The sequence below is a fragment of the Cannabis sativa genome, chromosome X (genome assembly GCF_029168945.1).
Source record: "Cannabis sativa cultivar Pink pepper isolate KNU-18-1 chromosome X, ASM2916894v1, whole genome shotgun sequence".
Lineage (NCBI taxonomy): Eukaryota > Viridiplantae > Streptophyta > Magnoliopsida > Rosales > Cannabaceae > Cannabis > Cannabis sativa.
In genome coordinates, this window is record NC_083610.1 from 84,493,608 (window position 1) to 84,509,235 (window position 15,628).

Genomic DNA, 15,628 nt, shown 5'->3' on the forward strand with positions numbered 1-15,628 from the left:
TGTTGGAGAGTGGTAAAGTCCAAAAAAAGAGCTAATTTGATCAAAGTTAAGTTGAAAGTCCCAAACAAGAGGAATGATACAAAAGATGATGATCAACAGGTTTAGAATGTGTTTGGAGTGTTGTAAGAGCATGGTGGAGGTTCGAAAAATGGTAATTCTCTTACTAATAATTGATATGAATAATTACAATATTATGAGCTAAAATATTAGAGGCCTTAATTGTTCTAATATATAGGAGAATGTGCATGATATGTGTAGAATAAATAATGTACGTATTAATGCTTTGAAACAAAAACAAAAGGAGAAAAAGTTGGTAATATGGTAAGTAGCAGATTTTGTGGCTAGAAGTATTATACTAGCTCTGTTGTAGAGGGTCGAATTCTTCTGATTTGGAGAAGGACTTTTGTTCGTGTGTCTGTGTTGGAGGAAACCAATTAATATGTTTGTAATATCCCCACTTCAAGCTTCCATTGGGCCTTCTCTCACGGACTAATGACTCTTATACACGAGTACGTCACTCTTGGTTGCTTCATGGAATGATGACTAACCTTACAAACCAACATGAGTGTTTCCAGTGTGCTTTGTCCTCAATTGCACGCTTCTTGAGAAAACTTCCCAAGAGGTCACACATCCTAAAATTACCCCAAGTCAAGCACGCTTAATTGTGAAGTTCTTTCGTGATGGGCTACCAGAAAATAAGATGCACCTTGTTGATATAGGTAGTAAAAATCAATCTACCTAAGCTCTCTTCAACTATGTAATCTCATACCTACACAATCTCAAAATCATCACACTTGACCTTCTTCAAGCAATGTGAGATTGTACAGCTCCCGATATTTTCCCTTGCAAATCACGGGACTCTGACTGTCACAATCACCTCCCTTTTGGGGGTCTGACATCCTCATCGACCACACTTTCGGTTGGGTGAAGGCTCTTATACCATTTTGTAACGTCCTCGCTTCAAGCCTCCATTAGGCCTTCTCTCATAGAAGAATGATTCTTATACATGAGTACGTCACTCTTAGTTACTTCATGGAATGACGATTGGACCTACAAACCAATACGAGTGTTTCTAGCATGCTTTATCCTCACTCGCAGGCTTCTTGAGAAAACTTTCCAGGAGGTCACCCATCTTAAAATTATCCCAGGTCAGGCACGTTTAACTGCAGATTTCTTTCATGATGGGCTACGAGAAAATAAGAGGCACCTTGTTGATATAAGTAGTACCAATCAATCCATTTAAAACCTCTTCAACTATGTAGGCCCATACCTACACAGTCTTACAATCATCACAAATGACCTTCCCCAAGAGATGTGGGATTTTACAGCTCATTGTCTTTCCCTTTGCGGATTACAGGACTCTGACTATCACAATGCCCAATGTTATGTTAAAATGGAAGGGCATAAGGAGCCTTTCTTTGTCACTTTTGTGTATGGTTTGAATAATTTAGAAGAAAGGAAGGCTTTGTGGAAAGGTTTAGAAAGGTTGAAATTTCATGTTAAGCCTTAAATCATTATGGAAGATTTTAATGTATTCTTCCATTATGAAGATAAAATAGGAGGTAATCCAGTTGGCTTGGTTGAAATTGAGGACTCAAATCAATGGCTTACTTTTGGAATGGTAGATAAGCTTTCTAGAATTGGTTCAAACTTCACTTGGACTAATAATCAAGATGGTCAGTGCATTTATTCTCGAATCGATCATGTGCCTAAAAATGAGGATTGGATAGACTTATTTCCCAATTCTTATGCCTCAATACAATGGGAGACTATCTCGGATCATTGTTCTTGTATGGTGACTTCTACTGTTATGCAAGATATAGGAGTAAAATTGTTTAGATTTTTTAAGTTTTGGATAGATCATAAGGACTTAAAAAAGTTGTCATGGTGAGTTGGATTAAGCATGTTCGTGGTAAGGGGTTGTATGTTAATTACTACAAAACCTTAAGGTTGAAGCACATTTTGAAGGTGTTAATAAACAAACTATTGGGGATATTAAGGTGATGTATGTTGCTGCTAAAGAAAACTACCTAATGGCCAAGACTTAAGGTCAAATAAGACCAGGTGATACTTCTTTGATTTAGGATGAAAGATTGCTACTGATCAGTTTTGTACTCGTGCAAAAATATTGCATAGTTTTCTAGTTCAAAAGAGTAAAGTTACCCAAATGAAAAAAGGTGATGAGATAAAGTGTATTTTTATGCTTACTTAAAGAAAAGAAGAGAAAAGAATCACATTGCTAACTTTGTAAATGATCAGGGACAAGTAATCGATAATTACTCAGATGTTGTTAATCACTTTGTTGGTCATTTTAAAAGATATATGGATAGCAATAGTTCTATCTCTTTAGGCATTAATCTTGATTGTATTAATTATGGTGCTAAACTCTTTTTGAATCACTAGCTACAACTTATTTCGCCTTTCACTCACAAGGAGATCAAAATTGTAATGTTTAGTATTTCGAGTAGTAAAAGTCTTGGCCCTGACGGATTCGACTCTGAATTCTACAAGGTGTTATGGCCTGAAATAGGTTCAAAAGTGTGTAAATCTATTTTGAAATTTCTTGACAATGGAATCATTTTGACATAGTAGAATAAAATTTCCATTTCTCTTGTTCCAAAGGTAGATGTTCCTGGTAAAGCTATTAATTATAGGTCGGCCGCCTGCTGTACTATAATTTATAAATGTATAATTAAGTTGATCTGCTTAAGCCTAGCTGATGTTCTTCATCATCTTGTTCACCAGAGTAAAGGAGCGTTTGTGAAGAATAGAACAACAACTCACAACATTCTTATTCTTCAAGATCTTATCAAGAATTATGGAAGGATGAATGTTTCTCCTCGGTGTGCTATTAAAATAGATCTCTGTAAAACTTATGACACAGTTGATTGGGGCTTTCTTGAAGATTTTCTCAAGGCTCTTTGTTTTCCCACCCGTTTTTTAAGATGGATAATGACTTGTTTGAAGATCACCTCTTACTCTCTAATGATGAATGGTCGACTTCAAGGGAATTTTATTGGGAAGAAAGGGCTTAGGCAAGGCGATCCTTCCTATGTCCCCTTGCTTTTTGTTCACATTATAGAATACTTGACTAGAAGACTTAAAATGGAACCAACATAAAAGACTTTTTGCTACCATCCAATGTGTAAGAGTCTTAATCTAATAAGTTTTTGTCTGATCATCTAATTCTTTTTTGCAAAGGGACAAAACAAGCAGTTCATCACTTGAAGCTTGCTCTTGAAGATTTTAGTTGTGCTACTTGTTTAATAGCCAGCAAATCTAAATCCTAAATTTATTTTGGAGGAGTAGATATGGTCAAAAAGTAGGCTATATTACAAGATATTCATTTTGAGGAGGGAACATTTCCTTTAAAATATTTGGTGATTCCTTTGAGACCTACTAAATGGTGGAAGGAGGATTGTGGAGCTATTATTAGTAAGATAAAGCTTAGGTTGCTCATTTGGAAAACTAGGCAGGTCAAGTGCAACTGATTCATTTTAGTGCTTTTAGGCCGTAGAAATTATTGGATGAATATTATCATCCTTCCTTAAAGTATCTTCAGGAAAATTGAGAAGCTTTGCTGGGGTTTCTTATGGGGGCAGAATGGTACTAAAAGTAAGGCTCATGTTGCTTCTTGGGAGAAGGTTTGCTTACCCAAAGCTTTTGGTGGTTTGGGGTTTTGGAGATAGTGCAAATTGGAATCGATCTATTCTTACCAGATACGTGTGGGCGATTATGGAGAAGCACGATTTGTTGTGGGTCAAGTGGGTTAAGGCTATCTATCTAAAAGGCTCTGAGTTTTTGGATTAAAAGCTTAGACATGATACTAGCTGGTATTAGCGTAAACTTTGTCAGTTGAGATTGAAGTTCAGCAAGCATAGTATTCAAGCAGCATGTAATGAGGCAAGATTCGAACTACCAAACTTTATAACAGTCTGCTTCAGCAAACTCCTATCTTTTATAAGGAAGTTGTTTGGTGTAGGATAAGTCTTCCTAACATAGATTTATGTTATGGCAGGTTGTCAACTCTCATCTACTTACTAGAAATATTCTTATTGGAGAACATTGTCCCACATGGATTAAATGTAAAAGTATTGAGCCATATATAAGAACATGGTCTACTCCACTCATTGCCAATTGGTTTTGAGATGGAACCCTATGATTCTCAACATGGTATCAGAGCCATATCCCTAGCGGGCTTTCGATCCACACCTATCCAGATGGTGCAAAGACGCCTGAGATCCGAACAAAAATAAGCGAGCAAATGACATGACCTGTGATAAGTTGATTCAAGATTGGTGAGAAAAAATAGCCACCATCTTGAGGGGGGATATTGGAGAACACTGTCCCACATGGATTAAATGTAAAAGTATTGAGCCATATATAAGAACATGGGCTACTCCACTCATTGCCAATTGGTTTTGAGATGGAACCCCATGATTCTCAACAATTCTTCTAATTCGGTTTCAATTTCATATTCTGGTGAATTTTGTTTTGTGCCCAATTTGTGATGATAAGGAAGAAAGCCATGAGCATTTATTTTTGAATGTCCTCTCTCGGTTCAGGTAGTAAAAGGCCTCTTTAAGTGGTGACTGGGTTTTGATGCTTGGCCTTTGAAATATGATGATTGGCTTGTTTGGATTTCTACTATTTTGGGTGTTTGAAGACTATTGTACATGCTACTTTGACAGTGTCAACATATATTATTTTACTTAACAGGAATAGATATATACATGAGGTAATTCTTTTACAGTGGTACATATGATTGAAGATATTGAACAAGTAGTGTAATTTATAGCTTATAAAGCAAAAAGATGAGTATAGATAAACATAAATTTATATCTTGCTTATTACATGATAAATAGGAAGTGAGGGGCTTGTAGTTGGGTGGTTGTGGTTTGTTGGTGTTTATTTTGGTTGGTTGATTAATGAAATTTTTTTCTCTTTCATAAAAATTAATAAATAAAAAATTTACATGCTATATATATTAAAATTTTTATTTTTTCCTCATATTTTTATAAATGGTTATTTTACCTTTTAATGAGGCCTTTACAATTAATTAAGCATAATAAAATAGAAAAAATCATATTACATAGCCACTTTATTTTAATTAATAACATATATAACTTGAACCCAATGGGCCAACCTAATAGGAGTGGTAGATGAGTAGTATAATAACATGTATAACTCGCCCCAAACAAGTGTTCCATACATGAGGTTCTTTGTTTGATCTCCACATTTATTTAAATAATACATTGAATAAAATATTATTTGAAGAACGAATAATGTCGGTAACATTCGTTAAATTTTGTGTTAAAATAACTTATTTGAAGTCATTTTTTTTTTACATTTTTTCACCTTTCTTTCTATTTAGAAGAAAATAGCATTATAGATTATAAAACTTTAACACCACATATATTAAACATTAAGGTGTAATTGCAATGCTGTATATATTTAGACCCAGTAGTCTGTTCAATTGATTGTGGCCTTTGAGCCGTATTGCACATTTATCCACTACACCGGCGCCGTAGAGTATTACGGGAGAAAAGAAATGATGTGTGGTGGGTGCGGGGCCCACAAATATGTGTTGGGGCTGGGACCGCAGTAGTACTAGTCACTAGTCACTAGTCACCATTCACTACTCTCGGCTGTACATTCTTTGTTTTGACTAGGGCCATGGCCTGGCTCTACTCTATTATACATATTTGCAATGGAGGACAATATCATCAGAAACTAAAATAGCTTATAATAGAGGACTGACCCCATCCTAGTCATTATATTAATATCTCAAGCCAATAATATGGTTTAGTTTTTATAGTCATTATTTTTTCTTTTGCCTAACATTTTTGTTTTTACTTTCATTATGTAGGATTCTTTATCACAACTCATTTTAGCAAACATAATAATGGAGATTTGGATGCACTTTAACAGAAAAAGACAAATGAATGTGCATGATTGAGATATTTTATAATAGAGTAAAAACATTTATATTGTTATAATTGTAACATGTAATTGATTGAAAAGAAAAGCATTAATCATAAATCATAAATGGAATGTGAATTGCAAATATATTTATTAGAAGTAGCTAGCTACTATTAGTAGTGGGGTATGGGAATGAGGGTGGGGACTCATGCGTGAATTTTTCTTTAAAAAAAATGTGTGAGAGTGAAAGAACCCAAAAACGGGCGTGGTATAAGGGGAACATGGTAACAGTGTAGGTTGTTGGGATTTAAGGGGACACTTGCTTCTGAAATATTCTGACCTCTCTATTTTGTCTTACATTAATTCTCTAAAATATAATATACAACAAATAATTGTGAATTATTACTATCCATCCATCTTCCTTTGCTCTTGGGTATGAAGCCGAAACTCAAGGCTGTTTTAAAGGCTTTTTTCAGTTTCTATTTCATTTTCGAGATTAGGCCCACACCACACACACACACCTAAGTTTTTTTTTTTCTCTCTTTTTCAAGTGTATATATTTTTCAACTCAGATTTGGTGCAATTAAATCCAATTACAATAATAAGGGAATTGTGATGACATTAATAAATAATACTATTTGTTTTAGTATGGGCAAAAAATAATAATCCTTAAGAATGAAATTAGAGATTTCTATAAGGAAACAAATATGGGTTGTGCTTTTTGTTTTGTATTTTTTTTGAGGGGCAGCTTTTAAAACAAAATTGAATAGAATGGCAATACAATTTTTGTTCTCATTTCAATCACTATGAGTGAATCTCACAGTTTTGTACATATTCGCACATTGTTTTATATAAATAAATAAATAAAATAAGGCCTACCTCTTCCCATTAACTAGTAACTATATAATAATATAAGTAAGATGATGACTTATTAATGTGAATTGTTTCATTAAAGATTTATTGTATGTGTGCATACAAAACTGAGGTACTGACATTCTTTTTTATAACAGTTGCTCCAAACCTAAATAAATGTGATTGGTTAGAAAAACAATGCTATGTTATTATGTATAATTTTTTTCCATGTATGTAATATTATTAATTTAAATGATTTAGTGGTGAGGCAAAATAATTCTGTAATTTGTTGAATTGTAACATATGTAATTTGTTGAATTGTAACATATTACAGAGCATCTCAACTACTAATAGTGTATTATTATAAATTAGCGGAGAAAAAAAAAACTACTCTATAGTATTTTAAAAAGTGTGTCAAATTTAACACTTACTAAAAATTGTGCCAAATTTGATATAAGATATACCATTGTAAATAATTTAACTCACAATAAATTTTACTCTTTTTATTTATTATAGTACCGCTAATTATTATGATTTATTAATTTTTACATGACTTTAACTTCTTTAATTACTATATTACTATTATTTAAACAATAAAAAATAATACATAAAAAAAATAAATAATTTTTGCATATTTTCAATAAAATAGAAAATAATAATCAATAATAATTTGGTCAAAAAAATAATCAATAATAATTAATATTTTCGTATTTATTTTACATCTTGTGTATTGGAGTATAATTGTAAATAGTATGTCAAATATAATATAAATTTATTTTTTGTGCTAAATTTAGTACAAATTTTACATTTTTTTATTGGAGATGGTCTGAGATTACAAAATGTGTAGATGATAATTATAAAAAAGATTCAAGTTATAAATCTAAAATTAATGAACACAAAAGCTTGTAACCTTTATCACCAGTGAATCAGTGATGACGTAGATTATTGTTGCTAGTGATGAATTGGAACATTAGTGTAAATGTGCCACGATAATTTTGGAACTATATTAGGCAACAATGCAAATATATAAGGAACTATCAAATCTTTGTAATCTATAGGAAGAATCATACCATTATTGCTTAAGTAAAAATCGTGATAGTGTAAGGTTGAGAGAGAGAAATATTTTCTTGTAATCTCTGAGAGTTTGTAAAAATTCGTATAACCTTATAAATACTAATATCAATAAAGATATGGTTGCTGCTATTCTAATTGAGATGTAGAGTATTGTATATGGCTGAAACTCGTTAAACATGGTTTTGTATTTTTTTGTTTTACTGCATTATTTATTACTTGAATTTTGAGATCTATTAATTTATTATTTCTTGATCGTGTTGCGTGTTATTTGATTCAATATACCAAATAGTAAGTCATTGATTGTTTCTATTTTGTACAACAAACTGATATCAGAAAAAGGTTTATAATCATGACTGCAGCAAAATACGATGTTAAAATTTTTATTGGTACGAATGACTTTGGATTATGGAGGATGAAGATGAAGGCTTTGTTATTTCACCAAGAGTTGTATAAGGCTCTGCTAGGAGAGAAGACTTCCTAATTCGATGTCTAGAAAGGACAAGAAAGAAACTCTTGCAAAGCTCATAGTGCGATCATTTTGAATCTTGGAGATAAGATTCTGAAAAAGGTTACAAAAGAAGATACAGCAGCAGGTGTGTGGTTGAAACTTTAAAGTTTGTATATAACTAAATCGTTGGTGAATAGATTATATCTGAAACATGCCCTGTATTCATTCAAGATGATGAAAGACAAATTTATTAGAGAACAGATTGATGAGTTTAACAAGTTGATTTCTTGATCTTGAAAACATTGGTTCACCATTGAAGACAAAGATCAAGCCTTGTTGTTGCTCAGTTCTTTACCAAAGTCTTTTGCTTAGTTTAAAGATACAATGATGTATGAAAGACAGTCTATTACACTCGATGATGTGCAATTATCCTTGAATTCGAAAGAGCTGAATCAGAGGAGTGAATCAAAGAATTCTGGAAGTGGTGATGGATTGTTTACGAGAGGCAGAAGTGCGAAAAGAGAAAGTCACGAAGGTTTAAAAGTGAAATCAAGATCTAAATCATAGTTTGATATAGGGTTGAACATCGGACGGGTTTACCGGGTTTCGGGTTCACAGGTTCAAAAAAGTGAAACTGAACACGGACTCGAATAGGGCACGGGTTAGCGGGTCACGGGTTGGCGGGTTTTGGTTCTTCTGATATGATAACCAAGGTAGTGCAAAGTGGTAAGTTTGAGCACTACTTGAAGCTTATTGGAGTCAGCTGAGCCCAGAGGGAGCTAACGGGAACAACAATATCTATAATAACAATTTGTCAAGCAACTTCAAATTGTTGGTTATGGTTATGGTTATAAGTTTTTTGCCATCCAGAAGGGAAGCCGTGAAACCGAAGAGTAGATGTGGGAAGCTTGGCGTGAATCTAGAAAGTCTTGTGCGGAAGACTTTGTATAATCCAGAAAGTGTTTCTAGATAAGCTTGTACCTCGTATGAACTGTTTCTCTGGATAGCTTGTCATTAGTCTAGAGATATAGTTTCGGATAACTTACTGTCAGTTTTGGTTGTTCATCCGGGAAGTAGCTCTTGTACGTACCCGAATAGCTTGTCCGTATTAAAGCTTCTGAATTGTCTGTACTGAAAGCGTGTTATCAAAGCTGATGTAGATTATTATTACTGGTGATGAGCTAGAACATTTAATATAGTGTAAATGTGCCATAATAGTTTCAGAGTTATATTAGGCAACAATGCAAATTTATAAGGAGCTATCAAATCTTTGTAATCTATAGGAAGAATCAGACCACTATTGCTTGAGTGAAAATCATGATGGTGTAAGATTGAGAGAGAGAGAGTCTAAACTAAAGAGAGAAATATTTTCTTGTAAGCTCTGAGAGTTTGTGAAGATTTTTGTAACCTTGTAAACACTAATATCAATAAAAATATGACTATGGTTGTTCCGACCGAGATATAGAGCATTGCACAAAGCTCGAACTCATTAAACTTGGTGTTATTGTTTTCTATTTTACTTCTTTATTCATTACTTGAATTCTGAGATCTCTTGATTTATTATTTCTTGATTGTGTTGCGTATTTGTTAGTTCGATATTAAATCGTAAATCATTTATTGTTTCCGTTTCACACAACATAACAACTAAAGGCTTTTTGTTGCACTCATTTGAGTTTAAAAAGAGTGAGAGAAAACTCTATAAATAATGACCATATTGCTCGATTATTTTACAGTTAATACAATATTGAAAAACATATAAATAATTTTGTGAGGGTATGTTTATTTTTAGACACTAAATTAAGTATATGAAGCTTAATAAATTTTTGTGAACATTTATAGAATTTTCCTAGTATTCATGTGATGAGGGAGGAAATGTTTTTTTTTTATATTTTTTTATTTATTTATTTATTTTTTTTTATGACAAAGGTCTTAGAATCTTGTTTAAACCTTGAGAGTTCCTCTTCTCTTCTTTGTGTATATAGTCCCTTCCCTTGTATATCTTATATTATTTCTACATATAAGACAATCTTAAGGTGGCACATGACACTAGTATATTTTTATATATATGATAATGTTTGACTAAGCATGCAAATTCATATCCCCATTAATTATCTTTCCATATGTTATTATTTGATTGTATGTTGAAAATGTACTCAACAAAAGGCGACCTTAATTCATATTTGATATTTACCCATTTTTAAATAAAAATAAATAGTGAGTAATTGATATTAAATATTAGAAATATTCAACACTATCATAAAGTAGTGCTTTAAAAGTAGTTAGTAGTTTTTCATAATATTAGTAGGTTGGTGCAAGGTAAGCAACCCTTTTTAGCATTCCAATTAATTAAACGGTGAAAGGTAAGCAAAGCAAGCATGCATTATGCAATAATCATCATAAATTATTATGTTCGATCAAAAAGGAAAATACATTATTTGACTGCCATTAAGTGCAATGTCGTCATACTTTGATTGCTTACATGTCTTTCGGCTTAGTTATTATTAATTAGTCTTATTAATCAAACCAACCCAGTTAATAAAAAGTGATATTAATTAGACCAAGTTTTGTTTTTGAGGTCCATAAGTACATGTCATCCTATTCATCACCAGTTGCTAGGTTTGCTCATTTAGTACTAACTTCATTTACCACCTTATCTCGTAGTTTTCGGGTAATCTTTGTGATAGTGACGTGAAAGAAAAGAAAAAGAAATGTTAAAAGATATTATTGGTGTCTAACACTCTCCTCGATGTTACATTGCTATTAGTGTACTTAACTATCAGGTTCCATATAATTTAAAAAAGTAACTGTTAGAGAATGTCGTTAACTAATTATAAGACGCAACTTATAAAATGTGTTAGACAATACTTGTTGTTGAAGGAATTTTAACAACACCAAAGTAAATAATATAATAATAATATAAGGAGAATACACGTGAGTACTCAACTTAAAGTGGCGAGTATTCAAACTAAGGACACAAAATACTGAAAAGAAACTGGAAATGTAAAGAACACAAGAGAGTATAGTAGTTCAGTCAGATTACGGTCTGCTTAGTCCACTGTTGCAAGAATTTCTTTGTCTTGTCTATTTCACGTTGGATCACTCCTTTATATACAAAGCAAGTGTCATTTGATTTACACAGAGATTGAATTCATTATCAATCCGTTTGTACATTGAATTACAATAATTAAACTAAAAAACGTAAATACAATAAATGAAGAACAATTTCAGTTTAATTCACTAAATACAACAACATATGCGACTTCTATGGTGCGAGTTGGCTGTTCATATTCATGCATAAGCTCGCAAGCTTAAGATGTATTCGAGACTAGTCGAGTCTAAGATGTCTGCGTCCTGCTCAAGTCACTTGTACGGACATCTTGTAATAAGTCGGTAACCTAAGACATGCAAGTCCTTATCAGTTTATCGAGGTTGTAGGGTCATCTGGACCAGCTCGCAGAGTAAAAAATCGATCTTTACAATTCGCAGGAGGATGTCGAAAGTCCTCGCATATATCTCGGTATATGTGAGTCTAAAACCATTCCTTGGTCCTACGCTATGCGAGCCATACGAATGCGACTAGACTCGATCATGGTCACATCATCTCGCTGAATCTAGTCCAGGCGAGGTTCATACTCGAGGGGTCACTCAATGACATCTCAACTTTCCTCGAAAAGAGTGAGTACACGTGTCATTTTCATAGGAGTCCGGTCTCGAGTTTCTAGGTGAGAAAATCTTACTATAACACATGCCCCTAGTTTCGCGACTGACAGATCAGGTCATGAGGGAAACTATAAGCGAGAGGCAGGCGAAGGGGTGTCACGAGACGGTGACCTTTGGTTGTCCCATCGAGGGTTTCAAAATGACGGCTGTAATTATTACATTTAACCCATTTGGGGTGCCACGTCACGAAACTCTTCGAAATTCGTGTAGGCGTGGTTATGGATAACTGTTAGATTGGGAGACCTTAGGCATTCTCCTGCCACGTGTCTTAATCCCAATTAATGAGGGTAATGGTATTTAAGCCCCCTGATACGAAATGATTCCCACATTTTCCCTCTCATTATCACTTTTTTCTTTTCTTAAAAGTTCAAAAAGTCCTTCCAGATTTCTTCTCGTTTCCTCTAGAAACCCAATCTTCACAAGTTTCTGAGATTCACGGAATCGTCCAAGGAGTAATCGACGATCCCAAGGTTAGTACAAAAAATCTTGTTTGCAACTATTTTTCCTGTTTTTTGAAGATTGATCTGTGTTCTGTATTTTTAGAGAACATAATATGCATGATATAATAGGGAGTGTGTATAGAGCCTTATTTTTCTATTTAGAAACTGGGTAGTTTTCTGGAGAAAATATACTTGAAATTTGAGTAACCGTGGATCTCAGGAAGAACACTTCGAGTATTCGTGTCTTTTATGTTGATTGCCTTGAATATTCGCGAGTATTGAAATGATCATCTCAAATACTCGCATATAATTTTTAGAAAACCCGGGGATTTAGCTATCTCAACCCTTATTTAGAACTTAGGGTTTATTATTGTCTCCTGATTTTATGCATGTTTTTGTTACGAGTGTTGGTTGAGTCTTTCAAATGGTGGGTGTATCACCGTAACTTAATGTTCATGCGTGCATACGCATGTTCCTTGGGATACTGTGATACACCCAGCCATTTGCGACATATAGCCAATCCTCGTTTTCTCCTTACTTTAAGATCACACGTTAGGACTAACCAGGTTTCTCGAAACGGTGAGGATTTCCCATTAACCCAATGCTCATGCGAGGAATGCGTGTCCCTTGGGATACTGGGGAACCTCATACTTTTCTTGAGGTGTACCGTTAGTTGTACATGTGCGATGTATTCTTAGTCGCATGTTGTAACTGACCAGTTTTCTCGAAATGGTGGGTGTGCCTCAATACCTTAATATTCATGTGGCGACATGATTATTAGGTTATTGAGATACACCCAGCCATTTCTTGAGATGCCAGGTTAACTCTCTATATTTTGGGTAGTGTCTTTTATGAGGGTGAGGTCACTTACGTTGTTCTCACACTTAGACCACACTGAAAAGATCTTCTATCTTTCAGATGAGCGACCTGTCATATAGCCAAATGCTCGACTCAAGAGGTGGGCTTTCACTGACGAACAGAATAAAAGCGACAACTTCATACCAACCTCAATCTCTGAGGAGGAGGTTCCTGTTGCCAGAGCTGCGGGTCTGGGTTCACTATCTTCTGACGAGATAGGGAGAATGGTTCAGGAACTCGCTAAACCAAGGACAATCGAGATTCGCGATAGTGAATCCACGGTGTCTGCCCAAGAGCATCTTACTCATCTGAGGCATGCCCCTGACATCGAAGTCGAGGAGATGGGGGAAGATTGGGAGGTTCCTGATCGCGAGTCAGGGGAAGAAGAGAATGTCGAGGGAAGCGAGAGCGATTCAGTTGACAATGCCTAGCTGAACGAACCTTTTTCATGTGAGGACCTGGTCTCGCGAGTTACCAAATCGGACCTCCATACATTCATGAGGTTGAATTTATTGCGACTCAGTACCATGCATCCTCGCGCATCCCAAAGGCTTGGCTTCATCCCATTTCGTGAAGTAATCGACAACGACTATGGCGTATTTTACTCCTCCTTTCCCTTTCGGTAATTCTCCAGTCAAATCTATGCCCCAGACCGCGAAAGGTCCGGGACTTGTGATAGAATTTAGCTGGCTTGGTGGTTTGTTTACATATGTAGCTATCTGCTGACATTTTTCGCATTTTTTAGCAAAACTAGACACATCTGCTCGCTATGTCGGCCAGTAGTATCCTTGCAACATTATTTTTAAAGTAAGGGAATTACCCCCATAATGGTTGCCGCAGATTCCACCATGCACTTCGCGGAGCATATACTCGCACTCAGTCCCATCGATACATTTGAGCAGTGGCTGACTGAAACTTCTGCGATAGAGCTTATCATCATAAATGACATATCGAACGGCTCGATATTGCAGTTTTCTGGCTTCTACTTTATCTTCACGAAGGACTCCTGTTTTCAAGTAGTCTATTATTGGGGTCATCCAGGTGACCTTTTTGGCTTTATCAATCTCCATCACCTCATCTCGACTGATTTTCGGATGAGTTAACATGTCTACAGGAATCACATCGAGTAATTCTGCTTCTCTTATTGAGGCCAATCGGGCTAAAGCATTTGCATGAGAATTGTAAGCACGAGGTATTCTAGAGACAACTATCTTTTTAAATTTTTGTAATAACTCACAAGTGAGAGCGAGATATTTGGCCAAACGACCTCCTCTGGCAAGGTATTCTCCATTCACCTGACAAACAATGATCTGGGAGTCGCTGAAGGCTTGTAAATACTCGATTTTCATTTCAAGAGCGAGTTTTAATCCTGCGATTAGAGCCACATAATCGGCTTCATTGTTAGATGCAGGAAATTCAAATCTAAGGGCACTGTGTACCTTGAATTTATTGGGACTTATGAGGATTATGCCACCCCCTGATCCTTCACTGTTGGATGCCCCATCAACATACAAAGTCCACCCTTCATTGTTTGGTACGTCAGGATCAATTTGCTCTTCTGCGATAATGGCTACTTCGTCGCTTGGAAATTCGAGTATGAAATATGCAAGGGCTTGTCCCTTGATTGCTGATCTAGGATTGTACCTGATGTCGAATTGCCTTAACTCTATTGACTATTTCAACAATCTGCCCGAGGACTCTGGTTTTGCCAAAACTTGCCGCAAAGGGTAGTTTGTTAAAACCTCAATGTTGTGTGCTTGGAAGTAAGGTCGTAACTTTCTCGATGTAATTACTAATGCAAATGCCAATTTCTCCATCTGTGGATAACAGGTTTCAGCATCTAAGAGACGCTTGCTTACATAATATACTGGGTACTGTCTACCCTGGTCTTCGCGGATTAGGACCGAACTAATTGCATATTCGGACACTGTGAGGTAGACGGATAAGACTTCTCCTGGCATTGGCTTGGAAAGTATTGGGGGCTGCCCCAAGTGCGTTTTGAGAGCTAATTTCTACTGCCACCGATAGTTAATGTTCATCGTTTAGGTGAGATTGTGGAACGTCAAATTTCAAATATGGTCACGTTCTATGTCATTGGAATCAGTTTGAAGAGCACATTACAATGTTGATAATTATTTATTTGGTTGGAGAATGTAGGACAAAGTGACTTTTTGTGTGACTAAGCTATTTGAAATTAAGAATCACGGGCTTAGGAGCGTCTCTTTTGGAGAAAGCTTGATGATCCAAAGGAGGTAGGGACTCAACTTAATTATTAGACTTGATTTTATATGTGTTGAATGGCATTATATATATT

General features: G+C 35.1%; 1 protein-coding gene across 1 annotated transcript; it reads right to left on the minus strand.

Moving 5' to 3' along the window:
* Positions 1-13,823: 13,823 nt before the first annotated feature.
* On the minus strand, positions 13,824-15,275 carry LOC115696818 (uncharacterized). Its single transcript, XM_030623704.2, has 3 exons — positions 15,034-15,275; positions 14,169-14,958; positions 13,824-14,033 (listed from the first exon to the last, which is right to left on the minus strand). Exons 1-3 carry the CDS (start codon positions 15,273-15,275, stop codon positions 13,824-13,826), a joined length of 1,242 nt encoding a protein of 413 aa, XP_030479564.2.
* Between the last annotated feature and the right edge of the window lie 353 nt (positions 15,276-15,628).